The sequence below is a fragment of the Hippocampus zosterae genome, chromosome 20 (assembly GCF_025434085.1).
Source record: "Hippocampus zosterae strain Florida chromosome 20, ASM2543408v3, whole genome shotgun sequence".
NCBI classification, from domain to species: domain Eukaryota; kingdom Metazoa; phylum Chordata; class Actinopteri; order Syngnathiformes; family Syngnathidae; genus Hippocampus; species Hippocampus zosterae.
Window position 1 is genome coordinate 7,104,813 of NC_067470.1, and position 19,300 is coordinate 7,124,112.

At 47.7% G+C, this 19,300-nt stretch overlaps 1 protein-coding gene across 4 annotated transcripts in view; it reads right to left on the bottom strand.

Annotated features, from left to right (window-relative positions):
* Positions 1–3,182: 3,182 nt before the first annotated feature.
* Positions 3,183–19,300, bottom strand: part of LOC127592878 (sodium channel protein type 4 subunit alpha B-like) — a 53,279-nt gene continuing 37,161 nt past the window's right edge. For 2 of the 4 annotated variants that reach the window (XM_052053914.1, XM_052053915.1), the window contains exons 20-31: positions 16,989–17,129; positions 16,492–16,884; positions 15,420–15,540; positions 11,363–11,517; positions 11,112–11,285; positions 10,817–10,939; positions 9,326–9,601; positions 7,763–7,816; positions 7,534–7,675; positions 7,199–7,299; positions 6,429–6,699; positions 3,183–5,474 (exon numbers count right to left, since the gene is read on the bottom strand). In XM_052053914.1, the coding sequence (XP_051909874.1) occupies positions 4,255–5,474; positions 6,429–6,699; positions 7,199–7,299; positions 7,534–7,675; positions 7,763–7,816; positions 9,326–9,601; positions 10,817–10,939; positions 11,112–11,285; positions 11,363–11,517; positions 15,420–15,540; positions 16,492–16,884; positions 16,989–17,129 (3,171 nt within the window). In that variant the 3' untranslated portion in view covers positions 3,183–4,254. Of the gene's footprint in view, positions 5,475–6,428; positions 6,700–7,198; positions 7,304–7,533; positions 7,676–7,762; positions 7,817–9,325; positions 9,602–10,816; positions 10,940–11,111; positions 11,286–11,362; positions 11,518–15,419; positions 15,541–16,491; positions 16,885–16,988; positions 17,130–19,300 lie in introns of all 4 variants that reach the window. The other 2 variants (XM_052053916.1, XM_052053913.1) reach the window with 2 other exon arrangements.

Here is a 19,300-nt window from a genome sequence, read left to right on the forward strand (position 1 = left end):
GGTAAAGGCGAGAGTAACAGCGCTGTAAAAAGATATTCAACCATACCTGTCAACTCATACGGTTTAGCCATAGTTCATACGGATTTTGTGGTGAATCTTACGTATATGGACGTATCGCACAATTCATACGCATTCTGAAAATTTCCGGGGTTTTTTTCTTCCCCTAACAGGTAGTTCCGTTTGCTTTTACCCAGAATGGTGCTAGTCTACTCGAATGCTTTCATTTCTGGTAACTTTCCAAAAAAGTAACGCAGGAATTACAACTCTGAACACAGTAATGCTACGAAGTAGAATGATGATTAGACATTAACCAGACATTGTATTATGGAGATCTACAATAAATATCGTTAAAATGTCGTGGTTTTTTCTGCCGTTATTTTGACATATAAAATGCTTTGGTATGTTATAAGGATTTTTTTGCTCTTTATAAGTTTTTTTTTTGGTAGTTTGTACAGGTTGGCACTCCGAAAAGTTGACAGGTATGTTCACCTAAATCATAAACGTTGAAATATTAATGCGTTTAATGTGTTATAAAATCCTCGACGAATACGTTGACACGCGCATTCAAACACAAATTCATACACAGCAGACAACAAACAGATGAACTCCTACAAACACACGTAACATCAACACGCACCAAGCACAGGCACGCACACAATCACACACAAAAAGCGATGAGACCGTTTTACTGGATTTGTGTCTGGTTTATTTACCGCAGGATGTTTTAAATACAGACATTTATTTGCAAAATACTAAAGAGTATTACAACTCAAAGTACTAAAAAGTGGATCTATTTATTGTCATCATCATCATGTTTGTAAAACACCGGGGTGGAGATAAGTGGAGGGGTTACTGAGGCACAACTTTCTCCTTCTTCACTCCAAGTTTTTGTTTTACTGGCAAAAAAAGTCTGAAAAACTCCAAGATTTTTTGATGACTTAAATCATTTTTTTTGTTGTGTTCCGTTGGTGTTTTGCGTTCCAGAAACTTCTTTGGAGAGACACTCCAAGCACAAAATGGCCTTAGGACAGAAGACTCCTCCGTCTCTGTCACCAACAAGTCACTTCCTGTCGGTATTTGACCACCTTGTGGCAAACCAGTGTGGACCCACTCTGACACCAATATGACACCATTAATTCACCAGTATCAAACACGTATGACACCTGTGTGACAGCAGTGTTGAACTGATATGACACTGGTTTTGACCCCACATTGAACCAATTTGCCACCAGTGTTGTACAACACTTGTGTGAACCAGTGTTGAACCAGCATAATACCAGTGTTGTACGACACCTGCAGGGTACCAGTGCGAACCCAGTGTTGAACCAATGTGACCCCGATGTTTAACCAGTTTGACATCAGTTTTAAACCAGTATCAAGTCAAGTATCGTATAAGGATGGCACAGGTTTTGAATCAGTTTTCAGCCAATGCAACATCAGTTCTGAACCAGTATGACACTGGTCTTGAACAACACTAAATTCAGTGCTGTCACCAGTGTGACACTTGCATTGACCAAGTTTGACACCTGTGTCAAACCAGTATGAATCCGGTTTGAAGGGGAGTGGGTACAAACGTTGACAGAGTTGATTTTTTGTCCATAAAATGAGAACAAGGTTCAGATGTTTGTTGTTGGAAGGTTCCAGTGCACTCTGTTGGGGTTACAAGATGACCAAGCAGCCTTTATTTTGAAAAGGAAAAGGAAGGCTGCAAGGCATATTAGCCCCCTCTGGTCCGGAACTTTCCGCACCCCTTCGGTAGCACCAAATGGACCGAGTCGGTATGCATGTGACGGAATCTTCCTGAAACACAGACCTGTCAATCACCAGAACTTTTGCCCTTAAAGAGAAGAACAAACGGCCCAACAAACGCATAAAAAAATAAATAAAAATAAATAAGGTGCTTTTATATGATTAGATTTGAGTGCTTTATGTCTTTTCTTTTGGGCTGCCTCCTTTAGTCTTCCTGGAAGTAAATGCATTTGTTCACTTTTTTTTCATTATTCCTTTTTCTAATTAAATTATGGGTTAATTAATTCCTTGCAAATATAAATAAAACACTTAATCATAAATATTACAACTAAAAATGAGCATTTTTTAATTGCAAAAATAAACGAATACATATTTGAATTAAAAAATACCTACTTCCTAATAACAAAACGTCACTCTTGAGCACAAAAGTGTTATTTATTATTTATTCTTTTTATTACAGTGGTGCCTTCAGATACGAGTTGAATTTGTTCTGTGAGCATGCTTTCCCCATTGAAAGGAATGGAGACGCCGTTAATCTGTTACAAACGCCCCCTAAAAAAGAAAACGCGTTTGTGCTTTTAACAAGGAATAAATAGCACTCTCGAATATTGTACTCTATTAAAAACTTAGAGTAATACCGTTGAACAGAATGCGAAGCATTAAACCTGTGAGTATGATGATATTGTCTGTCTTACGTGTTGCTCCACCTCGTGTGTTTAAATAGCTTCTTGAAGCTTGGCTATCAACGCTAACTGTTCGCATGTCAATTGTGAGCATTAAGCTTAACAGACTTTTGATTGCTTATATCTCAAGTCACCACTGCATAATAATTATAAATTTGAATTACTATCACAACGTAAACATGTCTGCCTCTCTGCCACTGGGGGAACCACAGCACAGCGACAAGTGCTTATTTGACCATCTATGAACAGAATTATTTTCAAAAGGTGTTTTTTTTTTTTTTGTCCGGATGCTCATCAGCCAATCGGGAGCCACCTTAGAGGCACGGGGTCCCGGGGACAACAAAAGGGGCGCTAATGACGGCGTGGAGTGTCATTGAGTGCGGTGGCGGCAGGCAGGCACACTCGCGGTCTATTGCTACCGAAAAGAGCCCTTCAGCGCAGCGCAGCCGAACACCACGGCGACACTTCGTAAGCTAACTTCTGCTTTCAACAGCAGAATAAAAATCCAGGTGGCGTCAGGTTCCGTTTTGGTGGTGGTGCGGGGGGTGGGGGGGGGGGGTGTTGAGGGGCGGGGTCAGGACAAAACCACCACTTTGACACAAAGAAGAACTGAGCGTTCTGCGCCCACCCAAGCAGTGCATTTGTGCATTTTCTGTTCCCGGATGGTCCTGAAAGTGTCACTATCGAAGCTTCCAGGTCTCCGGCCGAGCTTTTATTGCTCCTCACGCTTGGTTGTTGGGGGGGGGGGGGTTTCCCTTCATGTTTCTCTGTGCAAAAAAAAAAAAGTGTCTGAGTGTTCGTAGAAAACTAAACAATAAAGCGGGGAACAAAGTCATTGATAAATAAATTATGAAGTAGACAAACATGACATTGATGTGAACCATTCTTTGGGAGAAACTCCATAATTTGTGTGTGTGTGTGTGCGCGCAAATGTACTCATGTGGGTTGTTTGGAGACTTCAGTCAGGGAATTTTTCACTTTGTGTAGTCACCAAACAGACCAAAAGACAATAATTCCCTTTTTCAGTGGATGTGCGGCTAAAAATGAGTCGCGCTATAGCTCTCATTTTAAGAATAATTGTGTTGGTGGAAAGTTTTTGCTGATTGTCGTCTACTTTGGTTGGCGGTCGGACGTACTTTTGTCAATGACGGCGTGCGACGAGCACAAAACGTAACGTCAGCGTGTCGACATTTGACAACCGTCGTCTTTTTCCTTCTGAGCGAGTGATATCTTAGCATCCGGCCGTCCGCAGATCGCAAAAACGCTGTAGGTTTGAGGGTAGTTTTTGTCAATGTGTCATGACCGTGAAGAAAAACATTTAAAAAAAAAAAAAGATTATTGTTGTCGTCTTCTGTGAAAGTGTCACAGTTCCACTGAGGAAAAGCTGCAAAGCCTTTTTTTTTCTCCCTTGTCAAGTTACGCTAAAAAATATAAAAAATAGTTGTAATAATCGTACTGCTATGAAAAGACTGTCAACAAAGTTCTACTTTTTCCTAACAAAACCTTTGCTAAGCTGAGCTCGCGTCGCTTTACTCGCAAGCTAACACTTGCGCAGCTTAGGTCGCTAACGTCGTGAACGCAGCTCCCGGCCGATAAAATACATGAGTGATATAGTGTTTGGGGGGCCCCGAGAAGAAGTTACTGCAGTTCTCCGGGCGATCAGCAGGGGGCAGGAAGTAACATGAAAAGCGAGTAAAGTTGTTCCAAGCCCCGCCACGTTGATATCTTCACGCTTTTTGGGTGCCCCGCTAGTAGCCGCATCATTCACTTTTCCACAAAGTCCTCCATTTGTTTTTTTTGCTCCTACGGGACTGTACCCGCGTCACTCGTCTCCGCCTTGGGGGGTAAACGGCGCGGCGGTGGCTCGCGTTACGCTGCCGTAGGACGGCGGCGACGAGGCGGAGGAGGCCTCGGACCGCTCCAATCCGACCAACCCGGAGCCGTAGTTCTCACGTATCATCGCGGCGATCAGGCCTTCCTTCTCGGGCGCCTCTTCCTCTTCCTCCTCGCCGTCGGTTGCCTCGTCGTCGCCCCGGGCCGGCGCGTGTCGCGGCGTGGTGATCCGGCGGTAGAGGTAGGAGGCGGCCTTCACCTGGCGGCATACCAGATGCCTCCGGTAGCAACGCTGGATGACGGCGGCCGACACGTCCTCCTGCTTCCGCCGCAGCGTGGTGGTGATGGGCTCGTAGGAGATCTTGGACGGGTTGGCCATCATGAACTTCTCCTCCATCTGCTGCTTGAGGGCGTCCATCTCGCCCGACTCGCCCAGAACGCGCTTGGTGAAGGCGAAGAGGATGTCCAGGCAGTGGATCTTGTCGCCGCTGACCATGGGCAGGTCCATGGAGATCAGCTTGATCTTGTTGGGCTTCCCGATGCGCAGGGGCTCCGACAAGGAGTCGGCGAAGTCGGACAGCTTGGCGTACTCGATGAACTGCGTGGCCTCCGGGTCGAATTTCTCCCAGACCTCGTAGAACATCTCAAAGTCGTCCTCGCTCAGAGGCTCCGTGCTCTCCTCGGTGGCCACGCTGAAGTTCTCCAGGATGATGGCGATGTACATGTTGACCACGATGAGGAAGGAGATGATGATGTAGGTGACGAAGAAGGTGATGCCCACCGAGGGGTTGCCGCAGTTGCCGCGCTGGCTGGTGCCCGTGTGCGGCACGTGCGGGTTGCACTCCTCGGGCGAGTTGTTGAGGATGGGGCTCAGCAGGCCGTCCCAGCCGGCCGAGGTGGTGATCTGGAAAAGGCAGATCATGCTGTTGCCGAAGGTCTCGAAGTTGAACATGTCGTCGATGCCCGCCTGCCGCTTGACGTAGGCGAAGTTGGCCATGCCGAAGATGGCGTAGATGAACATGACCAGGAAGAGCAGCAGGCCGATGTTGAAGAGGGCCGGCAGCGACATCATCAGCGCGAACAGCAGCGTGCGGATGCCCTTGGCGCCGCGGATCAGACGCAAGATGCGGCCGATGCGCGCCAGACGGATCACGCGGAACAGCGTCGGCGACACAAAGTACTTCTCGATGATGTCGGCCAGCACGATGCCTGCAAAGCACGCGCGCGGAAGCTGTCAAAAAAACGACTTCATTTCACAACATGGGATGACATCGCACACACACACACACACACAGAGCTGATGTAACAGGTCAATCATGTTGGATTTGTCTGCGGGGACCCGCCCCCCTGCCAGCGCTGATTGCTGCCGTTACCTTCACCTCCCCCGGGCGGCCTCGTCCCGAGTGCATACGCGCGCATGCAAGCCCACGCTCGTGCGCGCACGCACTCAATCATAAAACTTGTCGCGAGCTAAATGGAGGAGATGAAACATGAACGGCGACGGCTAAATTAACTGCTTGGGTTGTGGACGTGTCTGGTGTGTCATGAGCGTGCGTGTGCTTTTTGTGGGGTTGATATGAACAAGCAAGACCTTAGTTGTGTGCATGTAGGGGGGGGGGGCATCAAGCCCACTCAGAAAGTTACTTTGTTGACAAATAACTGTCTAACCCTTGGTTGTCATTTGTCATGGGCCACTTTGGTCAATTGTTTGTTTGTTCAATTATGGTTCAAATGAGTGTAAACAGAGTTAAAAAAAAAGACTGAAAAATGTTTTTATTTATTACACATCCGGATTTGAACAAGGATCATGGAAATTGACACACATGATTTGCTTTTGCGGGCCCATGTAAAATGCTGTGGCGGGCTAGATCTGGCCCCCGGGCCTCGAGTTTGACACCCGAGGGGTCTAATCTAACTAATTTAAAGGCTAATTTGAAACCCTAATCCTGCTTTGAAACTCGACTTTAAAACCCTATCCCGAATTTAAACCCCACTTTGATTTGCTATAAAAATAAATAACAGAACGGACCTCAAATTTGGAAATCAAGGTCCCAGTGGAACAGATTTGCTTTCAACGGAATAGTCGCCTAACGTCCTCACGTAAATGCCCCCCCCCCCCCCCGGTGGCTCAACGGAAAAGAACAACCGATAGAAAATACGCACCGACGATGGAGAGGATGACGACCACAAAGTCGAAGATGTTCCAGCCGACGGTGAAAAAGTAGCAGCGCAGCGCCACGATCTTCACCATGCACTCGGTGGTGAACACCACGATGAAGGCCACGTTGATGTTGTTGAGGACGCGCTCCATCTGGGGCGACTGCTCGTCCGTCTCCACCATCATGGTGATCATGTTGAGCAAGATCAGCACCATGATGATGATGTCGAACGCTTGTTTGGCCACCAGGTCGAAAAAGAAGCCCTGCACATCGTTCTGAGGGGGGGGACACAAGAGGACCGACGTGTCATCTTTACGCCGTCTTATATATATATTTTTTGCTTAGAAATGCAAGCAAAATTAACCGTACTCGAAGCATGACTAATATTAGTGCCGCACTGATGAGCTGAGAGCAGATGACTCGATGAATAGCGTAGCAGTATTATATCGAACGCGGGTAGCCAAGGTGGGCACTGTTTAATTATTTCTATCCATCCATCCATTTTCTAATCCGCTTATTCTCACGAGGGTCGCAGGCGTGCTGGAGCCTATCCCAGACTTTGAGCAGTAGGCGGGGGACACATGAAACTGGTTGCCAGCCAATCGCAGGGCACACATAGACCAACAACCAGCCATGCTCGCAATCACACCTAGGGACAATTTAGAGTGTTCCATTAACCTGCCGTGCACGTTTTTGGAATGTGGGAAGGAAACGGGTTTATAAAATGTCACAGTTTTTTTTTTCTTCCCAAAGTGTCATGTGTGATCGAAGTACCAGAGGTCTGGGGATGGGCTTCTGGGGTTTCTTGGAACCCAACTTCTTCATGGCATTGTAGTATTTCTTTTGCTCCTCTGTCATAAAGATGTCTTGGCCTCCTAAGTGCAAGCAACATGACACCGCACCGTTATTTTCATCCTGCTGACGTCACAAGGACACAACATTCAATAGAATCAGATTATTATTTATTTTTTTCTTTTTTATGGAAAAAGACAACAAAAAAATAGCTCAGGAGTACATACCTCGGGTCAAAGGTTTCCACCTTGTCAATCAATCGCAGCTTTTGCAACGGTATTATATGTATACTGTAAGTTAGCCTGTTTATGGTTCACTTATCTTCCTTTTCTGCTGGTTGAAGTTGTCAATGATGACGCCGATGAAGAGGTTCAGGGTGAAGAAGGAGCCGAAGATGATGAAGATGACGAAGTAGAGGTACATGTACAGGTTGATCTCCTTGATGGGCTGCTCCTCCACCTGCGCAACACACCCCCCCCTCCACATTTACGCTCGATGCCGCGCCGATGACGTGAGCCGCGCGACCGTTTGGTGCCCGTGACTTACGGCTCGCGAGTCCACGGCGGCGTACATGATCTCCATCCAGCCTTTGAAGGTCGCCTTTGACACAAAACGACACGACGATAGGGTTGTATGAGGCAGAGGAAGCGCGAAAACAAAGGTTGGGTTTGGAGGCTGACTTGAGGGTATCAAATTGGGGTTCCGAGTCAGCGTTAAGGTCTCAAGACGGGGTTAACAAAGGAATGGGTTAGTGTGGTAAAAGGTAAAAATGGTAAAAGTATCAAGCCAGGATAAGGGTTTCAAGTTAGCGTTAGGATTTAATCTAGTTAGGGTTTCAAGCCGAGTTAGGGTTTCAAGATTGGGTATAAAGTATGGGTTAGGGTTTCCAGCAATGGCTAGGTTTTAAAGTTGAGTTAGGGTTTCAAAGTAGGGTTGGGGTTTTAAACAAGCGTTAGGGATTTAATATAGTCCTTCAAGCCAGAGTTAGGGTTTCAGACGAGGCTTTTCAGTCGGTGTTAGGGTTTGCAATTATGGTATCAAGCCTAAGTTAGGGTTGTAAAAAAGGGTTAAGGTTTCAAACAAGAGTTACTGATTCAAATTAAGTTTTCAAGTTAGGTTTAAAAACAAGGGTTAGGTTTTTTGAATCAATGTTCAGGTTTTTACACCATGGATTAGGGTTTCAAACTAGGTTATCAAGCCTGGATTTGGGTTTCAACCAAGCATTAGACTTTGAAATTACCCAATTAGATTGACATTTCAAACCTGATCTCAGGTTGCAAAGTCAGGTTTCAAGACAGGATTAAGGTTTTCAGGCCAGTGTCAAGGTTGTAACCGTCGCTTAGAGATTCAAATGAGGGTTTCAAGCCAGAATCTGAGTTCCAAACAAGGGTAAGGCTTGAAATAAAAGGTTTTGTTGAATGAAATTTGCGCTTTGACGTCCAAGCCCGTCGTCTGTCTGATCGCTATGGCAACTGCCGTCAACACTTCCTTTTATGGACTTCCTTCCCCGTGACAAACTTTCAACAGCAGAGCGGCTAATAGAAGGGCAGACGGTTGCCACGGAGACCGGGCAAACACGGAGGGATGCTGAGCCCTCAGTCGTCAAGGCGACGGCACTCATTCAACTTCCACGCGCTTGTGAATCAAGGCGTTCTCCATCTTTTCCCCGCTGTCTTTCCACTTTTTTTCTTTTTAACTCCTCCTGTTTGTCTTCTTCATCCTCCCACCCTTCCTCTTCGTTTTCCGCTCTCATGTCTGCCTACTTAAGAGCCTCCAAAAATAAAAACCTCTCAGGGCTGATTGACTGGCGGCGTGCAGGACGCCCGTGGCGCCGAAGACCGAGAGACCATGTGGGAAAATGTCTTCGGAGTTCATTTAGTGAAGCATGAGGAGAGAAAACGGCGGGGGAGGGGGTGAGAAGACAAAAATATATATATAAAGAAGAAGAACAGAATCAAGGGACAAAAGAAGACAAAAAATGCAAAAAGAGAAAGATGGACAGAAGAATGAGGACAGCACATAAGAACAGACGAAAAGAAGAAGAAAAAAACAGAAGTAGGCCTGCAGGAGCAACCAATCCGAGTGACGCGTGGCGCCGAGTGTCCTCACCACCTGCAGCAGCGCCAGGTATCCGGCCCCCACGTTGTCAAAGTTGACCTTGACCTTGGTCCAGTAATAGAGCGAAGTGTCGTTGAGGGCCTCGCATGCCGACTTGTTGTTGATGAAGGCGGCGTCGTAGATGTGGCCCGTCCGGTTCACGCAGCGGCCGAATTTGCCGGCGAACAGGTTGACGCCCATGATGCTGAAGATGAGCCAGAAGATCAGGCACACCAGCAGCACGTTCATGATGGACGGGATGGCGCCGATCAGCGCGTTCACCACCACCTGCCAAACGCAAAAGCCGTGCCACCGGCAAATCTTTCATCTGGACACTCCATTTTCTCACGAGTACAACATTTCACCGCACTGGTATCAGATACAGATGATCATGACACGTTGGACTGTTTGCAAACTTGGCCAGGACTAAGTGCAATGGTCTTAAAATGGTTCAGGTCCTCCTTGGAGACGGAAATTATTTTGTCACCATTGGAAGTTTCGAGTCTGATTGAATGGTCATGACATAGGGAGTAGCTCATGGGTCATTTCTTGGACCCCTTTTGTTCAGTCTTCATATGTTACCTTTTGGGTCAAATGCGTCACAACGCCATTGTTGGCTATGGCCATGACATAGGGAGTCCCTCAAGGGTCAGTCTTTGGACCGCTTTTTTCTTCAGTCTTCATACGTTATTTTTGGGTTAAATGCGTCCCAACGCCATTGTTGGCTATCATGGCTATGCAGCTGACACGCAGCTATCTTTAGCAATGTGCCCGATTTCCTTCAGCTCAACCAAAATAAAACAAAACAAGGGGATTTTTTTTGGCTGGAAAGAAAAGAGGGTTGCTGGTCGTAAACATGTGGGGTCACTGTCTCTAAAAACCAAAGACCAAGTCCGAAATCATGGGGTGCCGATACACTTTCAGCAGTTACAAGATATCAAATCACTCAAACAACCTTTTACAAGCTATAAAACCTCTCCACAGTGAAGGCTTGCTCCAAGCAGATCAGGAGAAGCTTATCCATGCTTTTACCTCCAGGAGACTGGAATTGTGTAATGGTCTTGGTCCGACTGGACTCCCTCAAAAGAAAGTTCATTCAGAACACTACAGATCAGGGTCTGACTCTGACCTGAACAAGGATATTACTCAAGTCCTAAAGGCTTTGCTCTGACTCCAGGTCAGTTGGTGAATAGATTGTAAAATTCTGCTACTGGTCTAGAAATCACTGAATGGTTTGATTGGTTAAATATAAAGCCAGTAGGGCTCTGTGGTCTACGGACTCGGGTCAAGTAGTGGTGCCCGGGTTTGAAAGTAAATATGGTGAAGCGGCATTTAGCTGTTATGCTGCACACAAGTGGAATAAGCTGCCAACAGAAGTGTAGTCGACCTATCTTTGATTATTTTATTTCTCTCAGTAATTTGATCAAGCTGTCCGCCACTTTTGACCTCCTTGTAGGCAAAAGAACCACTTGTAAATTTCAGCATATACGACCAAAGTCTTACCCGCATGCCTTCGAACCGGGAGAGCGCTCGCAGGGGGCGAAGGGCCCGCAGCGTCCGCAGGGATTTGATGGCGGCAAAGTCAGAATAACCCAACGTGTTGGCCACCAGACTCACCAGCGACACCTGCGGGAGAGCAAGGGCAAGACGCTTTAGGTTTCAACACACATTGTCGATTCAATCATCGACATGACAGTTGCTCAGGGTTCCGGTGATGAGCAATCACAGCTCAACTTGCGAACATTACTTGAGTTTGAAAGTACACCTCAACTGCATTTCAAACATTTTTCAAGCTTACGTCCACGATGAGGAAGTCCAGCCAGCACCAGTAGTTGGTGAAGTACTTCTTGAAGCCGTATGCCAGCCACTTGAGCATCATTTCCAAGATGAAGATGTACGTGAAGATCTTATCCGCGTACTCCAGTACCACCTTCACCACCTTCCTCTGCTCGATGTAGATGTCCTCGAAGGCCTGATGATGCGCAGGACAACGGAAAACGTCACACACACACATGACGAAGATATGAGCGCGTCTCCAGAGTTCTTTACCAGCGCGCCCGAGCTGAGCAGGATCATGAAGATGATGAAGGACTCGAACCAGCTGTGCTCCACGATGTGAAAGCAAGTCTTCCTCATGCGCCACCACACCTGGCCCAAGCCTGACGTCGTGTCCACGTCGCAGCACTTGAACCTGGACACGCACACTGCATATGCACACACGTATGGTGAAACACCAAGTGAATGTTTGGAAGAAAAAAAAAAGGCTACGATGTTCAATTCCAACCGTGCGTGAGTCCGCGCATTTCTTAGTTACATATCTATAGTCACGACACAAAATATCGATGTCGCTATATAGGTCACGGTACAGAAAGTGGAAGTGTCCAAGATGGTTGCCGAGTTGCCACGGTTACCGCAAAGGACGGCCATCGAGCTGACGGGATGAGAAGCCATTTGGGTCCTTCATGACTGATGACATCACCGACTCTCGCGGGCCCTCCCCGATGATTGCTTGGGCAATTAAAGCTGCGTTGCCGTGGTTACTAATTGGTCGAATGGTGATTTAAAGCCGCGCTACTCAATCAGATGGAGCACTTGTGCCGTGTGACAAGAGGACGATAAAACGCCCGTGCCAAGCCGTTGAGTATTTCTTCGATTTCCTCCCAGTGTATTGAAGGATCCGCGTTGCGGTGCAGTTTGTCCTCATCCGTAGGACAATTCCGTGTACTGCGGTGTGACATTGAAACGATGAGGCTGCAGTGGTTGAATGATGACCGTGCGCTACTAGAACAACTAAATCTTTCCCCGAGAGGCTAAACTGTGTGAGTCTGCACGCTACTAGCGTTAACTAGTGAACTTATATATGTTAACTAGTAGAATTTTACACCGTCAATAATGGTGATGCCAACAACACATTATGCGCTACTCGTGCATAGTCACTTTTTTTTTCAGCTAGCGTGCTATGCTAAATTCCATCCCATGTTAGTTTGGCGAGTGCTACGATTTACATTGTGTTACTGGGTCTAACCTTTAAGTTTCGTCTGGTAACATAGCTATTTGTGTTAACGTGCCTTTTGCAGCTAATTACTAAATTCCGATCTTTTTACATTAAGTAATACGACAAGAAACAAAGTTCATGTTTTATTGAAAACCACAGCCCAGTTCTCAGGTCAACTCCGATTCTGTGCACATGAAGGAGAACATGTGTCAGTGAACATGTCTTGCTCGCGGACACTGCGGCATGCTTCCGCCTGACACCACACCCACACACCCAAACACCCACACACACACTGTTGATGGCATGTGTGGTGTCGCATCAGCGAAAGAGCTGGCATTTAGCAGCCTAATGAGGCAGCTAATCTTACGACGCTGCGTGCGTGTGTGTGCGCTCGCGTGCGTGTCTGTGAGTGTGTCACCGAGGTTCATTGGGTCCCTTCTCTTTGCATGCGAGCAATTCCATGTGATCTTTCAGCATATGTATGTTCAATGATAACAAGCACATGTCAGTCCATCATTCTGTCACGCTAACACTAGCGGCTACTGCTAACATGAGCAGCAGCATCCTTTTTCCAGGTCATCAACGCGTAAGGTGGCGTGAACGCAGCTAAGTCACCAGTAGCACTGCCTTGCCTTCTAGCGCATTGGCTACTGGGTGTGCCCCATTCTCACAAAACTTAATAACGTCAAAAAAAATTCAAAATTAGCTAATGCTCTCAACTTAATAATAGGGTGGGCGTTTTTTTTGTTGTTGTGTCATCATCAGCAAAGACTGAAAATGGTACAAGCATATTTTTCAAGATAGATTCTTGCCACTAATATCGAAAATTAGCAAGTGAAAAGGTTTTTAATTGCCTAAAGGGGCCACAAGATGGCGACAAAGCACCAGTAATGGCAAAACATAACTAACACAGTTCCTTGACACCAGAGTGCCACCAGATTGCAGATTTCTAAATTGTATTTCTCATTTGATCTACTATCCACTCATTCGCTGACAGACATGTTACTCACCAAGCCAGGCCCCGCCTTTTAAAGCCACACACATTTAAAGTCACACATAATACTCACTATGGTGACCCCTGATGGGACAAGCTTTAAGTTAAAAGTTAACACAATAACAACTGTATTTCCTTCAAGCTTAGGGGGTAAAAATAAAATAAAAAGAAAAAGAAAATTGATTCAGAAAATGGGGGGTGGACAAAAAAAATTCAATTTGAGCACAATAACCAATATTCGCACATCTACTGAGTACGAGTAACCAGCGAAGGCGCAAAGTTGCATCAAAGGAGCCGAGCTCAGCAGGAGTGTGTGAGTGTGCGTGCGCGGCGGCGCTGGTGGCGAACGCGCAAGTGAGACACTCTTCATCACAAGTAGAAAAACAAGATGGTGACCTTCACTTATCTCCAAGCTTGCTCAACACTTGCTGGGATTTTCCCGCTCAGCTGACCTTTTCTGTCTGCGACGTGAATAATTAGTGGCGGTGGCGCACCTGACACACACACACACACACACACACATACACACAAATGCAGCTGCATCACAAGCTCAACTTTTGTTGATTGTTGACAACCGCAGTGGTACTCTCTCCATCAAGACAAGCTTTCTGCGGACGCTACGCTAAGCAACCATGGAGCATCCTCTCCCCAGCGCACAGCAAGCAAGATGGGTCGCCAGCGGCGGCCGCCGGACCAACTGGATGTCCTGCCAAATATGAAGGCCTCGGTGGGCTCCAGATGGCCGCATGTACGTAACACAAAAACACACATATGCGCACGCGACGCGCATGAAAACACACAAACGCATGGATGGGGGGAAAAAAAAAAAAAGCTTACGTTTGGTAGTTATATGTTAATTATGTCATGAAAATTTCTTATTTTTGGGAGGCTGCCCGATTCGTCTCGCCAGGGGCGCCGGCCTGGCCGTGCCACATGAACAGCTGCTCCAGTCTCTGAGGTTCCCTCAGCAGCGGTACCGGTGCTGAGTCAGCAGCTGCCGGTACCGATCATGCCGTGACGAGCCAAGAACCAACAATGCCAGGAGGCGGAGTCAAGACCGCCAGAAGGTGGCGCTTTGTTTGAACGCTTATTTAATCAAGAGTACACTATTGTGTCTCTTCATATTATATTGAAGTAATAAAAATACAACGAATTTGAAAGCTATTTTTACACTACTTTTCTCTTTTTCTTCATGCTTTTGTTTCAGTCGAACCAAAATTTTCATCTTGATGCTCCGTCACAGCGAAGGTGTGCAGCTTCCGCGTGGGAGCCCCCCCCCCCCCCCCCCAAAAAAAAAAGTGGATTCATCACAGGCATGCCACGTTCCCAGCTGGGTGGCCCAATTGTGTCGCAGCCATTTTGTCAAGCCGCTGGAAACGCTTGCGCTTCTGTTGCAATTCACTTCGCCCAACCGATAAAATGAACACTGCCGGTCACATCGTTATTATTACTTATACGCACATTGAGAAGTGCGTATAAGTGTGTTCAACAAAGTGTGTTCTTTGCGACGAGCAAAGAAAAGAGCGGGAGTTGTGGACGTAAATAAAAGGCGGGAAGCTGCTGAGTCAGGAGGGAGCGCAGGTGCCCGCTCTCACCTGGACTATCCGCCTCCATAAATCTCCCCGTGAAGGGATGAGGTCGAGGGGGCGGGGCTGCCGCCGACGACGTCGCACTCGTCGGCGGTTTGCGTCGCGTAGCGCGTTCCTCAACTCGCTGACTGCGCAACTAAGCGCCTAAAGCACTTTGTCAACCCTGGCGATGATGTCATCAGGAGAAACGGGGGGGGGGGGGGGGGGGGGATAGTGAGTACAAATACTTTGTTACCCTGCACTGAAGTATATTTCTCAGGCACCTGGCCTTTACCTGAGTATTTATTTCCGACAGCACTTTCTTGAATAGCTTTGAGTCCCAAACCGGTGCTAGCTAATCGTTAAAATAACGGACAGTGAAAAGTTCCGTTTCCGTTGTAATTTTTGTTCTCAGGCCCCTTTTAGGGTCTGCGTGCGTACTTTTGTAAATGAGTACTCCTACTTTTACCAGACTTTTCGCAACTTCCAATAAGCATATCGGTTGTGACATGCGTGTGTGCGTACGCGTCCGAGTATTTTTGCACTTACTGTCAGGGAAACAGTTTTCGGGGTCCATGGCCTCTTCAGCCATCTCCGAGTACTCATCTTCCTCCTCTCCGGGTTTCCTGAGGTCCACCGTACTGCCCTCCGATAGGCTGATGTCGTCTTTCTGCAGAGCGCATCGGAACGTCACCGTGACAACATCGTCATCATCATCATCAAGTATTGTGGATGCCAAGACGTGACAATGACACAATACATGGAAAAAAGATAATTTAACATAACTCATAATAATTTGATATTACAATAATTGACTTTGATTAATTAACCAATTATATATTTAGATCAACACATTTAACAAAAACAATAAAACCAAAAAATACGGATGTCAAATGTCATATTCTGGAAATATTGGAGTTCCGTTCTTTACAATGAATCATTTTAACTAATTATTCAATGACATGAATGCATTTTAAGCCAAATAAATACAGCAAACGCAACAGAACAACAAGAGTGCCGGTGCTGCGTGAAGGTCGTTTGAAGGTGGGAGAACATTTTTGATGAGCAAATCAAAGCTTTGTTCCTGCAGACGACACTTGCACGGGGGTCAAAGGTAACCCTCTGCCGCCGGGGGCAACAGAACGAACGCACCTGCTGTTTGGCTGAGCATGATATTTAGCTTTAGCTTAGCATGAGCGTAAAAAACAAAACAAAACAAAACGATGGGCTTAGACAAAGACTGGCGCCACCTAGTGCTCATCTCTACTCTAAGAATAAAGTTAGCTAGAAGGGGCCTGACCTTTAACCTGACAGCCGATTGTCTAACGGCCCGCTGGCTTTTATGACGGCCGCCAAACTTCCATCCGGGAAGTCGGAACCCGAGTGAGACCACAAACCAGGTGCGCCAGATGATTAAAGACGACAAAATCATCGTCAACTGAGTCAGCGTGTGTGCGCATTCACGCACACCCGCAGAAACGCACATAGAGCATGACACCAATCTGTCATTCCATGTTACACGCAAAGAAGGATCTCCTGCTGCCGACAGTGCACATACACGCGGACACTCGTCGGGAATGTGCGCAGCGCGTGCCTCTGGATGTGCGAACGCGCGCGTTACCTCGTCCCGCTCCGCGTCGTCTCCTTGCGAGTCGTCGCTTTGGTCCTCCTGGTCCACCTCTTCGTCCTCGTCTTCGTCATCCTCCTCCGGGAACTCCACGTCGGACTCCCCGGGGGCGATGGGCACGCTTATGGTGAGGTTGGGGTTGGTCATGTAGCTGTCATCCTCCGGCGCCACGTACTTCTCCACGTGGCGTCCTGGAAGGTGGACCTGGTTCAGGTGCACGGCGTGGGCGTGGCCGCGCGAGCCGACATCAGAGGCAGGCGCCGTACCTATGACGGCGCCGTTGGCCTCGACGTGAACGCTGCTCAGACGCTTCAGCTTCATCATGGTTTTGGCCTCTTTGCGCTTCTGCCGTCGACGCTTCAAATTCCCGTTGAAGAAATCCACCACCTGCAAAAAAGAAGGCGCGGGCACAGGGTTGTTGTCTCTCGCTTAGTTTCGTTGTCGTTTTTTTTTGTTTTGTTTTTTTAAATGCGGCTCGATGTCTCGCCCACCTGACGGCGGCACCAGGCCAGGCCTCGGCCAATCCTGTGGATGGCGATGTGCAGGTTGTTCATCTCGCCGTCGTCGTCGGGCGCCGACAGATTGTCCGAGCTGAAGCTGCTGAGGAGCAGCGCCAGGAACAGGTTCAGCAACTGCGGACGCACACACACGTGCACACACCCTGAACACAACTGCTGGGCCACGGTGCATCCGGCGTGCGGTTTAGCACCTTAGCATTTGTCCCAACTGACACGTGCAATGGCCAGCGAGAAAGATTTGGAGACACCTGCTAGCTGAATATGAGCGCAAGCGTGTGTGTGTGTAGGGGGAGGTCACAATAACAACACAACAGAGCAACACAATACAGAATTGTTACATTACGTATTGGATCCAGAAGCTTCCAGTTGTGTTGGTGTAAGAAGAAACCGAGCCAGTGGGTCAATATCTGCGACCTGACCGTGTGTGTTTTTTTTGTGTATCGACACCACCAGTGAGAACAGTGCGATATCCTAATCACACGTCAGATTTCACTGACCCAAAATGCCGGCGTGTGATTGGACGACGGGCAGCGATAGATCGATACCGTCGCCTGTCCCACAGAGCAACATAACCAGCGGACGACCCCCCTCCGGCGACCTGGCCAGACCCCGCGACCTATGACCTGACGCATGCGAACGCGTGCCAACAAACAAACCTGGACGTCGGCAAGCGAGTGAGCGTGGAAGGAAAATGTCTGCAGGATGGAACTAAAGGACATTTTCATACTCGTTTCGAAGTTGTTGAGATAACATTTTTCAGCCGGTAATGAGTAAACATGAAAGACAAGATCCAGAACGTGTGTGTGTGTGTGTGTGTGTATGTATATAAAACGCCGACTGATCTTGCTGTGACTTAGGTGTAGAAAATGTGCATTTTCTTTGTACGTCAGTGAGATTTAAACAAACTGTGTGAAGTGAGTCAATTTCACCTCAGGTAGTTTCTTTCTTACACACACACACACACACACACACACGTGGGTGATGAACGAGCAATGAGGTGATCTGTTTTTTTGTTGTTCTTCGTGCTCATCACAACAAAGTGCTGTGAGCAAAGCCCCCCGACCCCCCATGGGAAAACGGACTGCAGGCTAAGAATGAAGAGAAGGATGAAGAAGAAGGGGAGAGTAGAGGGAGGACAAGGAAGAGGAGGTTAAGTTAGGAAACAAAGGGAAGGAAGAGCAGAATGAGGAGAGAGGACGAGGAAGAACCTGAAGGAGGACGTCCGTCTTCCTTATGCGGAAGACGGACGGGCATGAGCAGCCTGGATGAAGAGCAAGCGCAAGGATGAAGAATGAAGAGGTAAGAAGTGGCGGCAGGAGGAGGAACAGGAGGAAGGCGAGCACCAGGAAGAGGACTAACTTCACATCCCCCCCCCCCCCCCCCCCCGAGCATGAACTTCATCAACTTAGCAGAAATAATACAAATAAAAACTTCCTTCTTTGCAGGTTACGTGAACAACAAGCCCGCAGCGGGCTCCTTTCTCGTCAACGCAACGTAAAAATGAGTGGGTGTGGTGAGGGGGGAGGTGAGGAAGAGGAAGGAGGACGAGGAAGAGCAGGGCGCCGTCGCCCGGCGTCCGGAGACGAGCGCTCAGCAGGTGAATCGCTTGCTCAGGGAAATGTGCTCACCTGCTCGTTTGTCAAAAGCAGAAAAGAGCAAACGAAACATCTGCCCACCTGCCGTGGCTGAACACGCGCGCGCAACAATGCACGAGCGCCCGCCCGCGCGCGTGCGCACACACACACACACACACATTTGGTCGGGCGTATTCATTCATCGGCTTGGGTCAACCCGTCCCCTGCAGGAGGAGATAGAGTTGCTGCTGCTGACAGGAGAAGAATAAGTGTGTGTTTGTGTGTGTTTGATTAGCACACCTTGTATGACCCCCCTCCCTCCCTTTCACTTTCAGCTACCACAATGGACACACACACACACACACACACACACACACACACACAAGCTCGGCTTTCTATGAAATTTACCCCATGAAGCCGTCTCATGTCTGCACTTCCATCATTGTGTGTGTGTGTGTGTGTGTGTGTGTGTGTGTGTGCGCGTGCGCGGAAGATGATAGGCGAGCTCGTTATCCACAGAAAAGAAATCTCTCCTCTGCTTTTCATGTCGAGCAAGATGAGCTGCTGAGTGTGCATGCGCGCGCACCCAAACACACACCCGCACGTACACACCCACACCCGCACGCACGTCTAAAAAGACATTTAAATGATGGCAAACAGGAATACCTCTAATGGCACAGGCAATGGAAAAAACTTGAAAGGAGCTTTGTA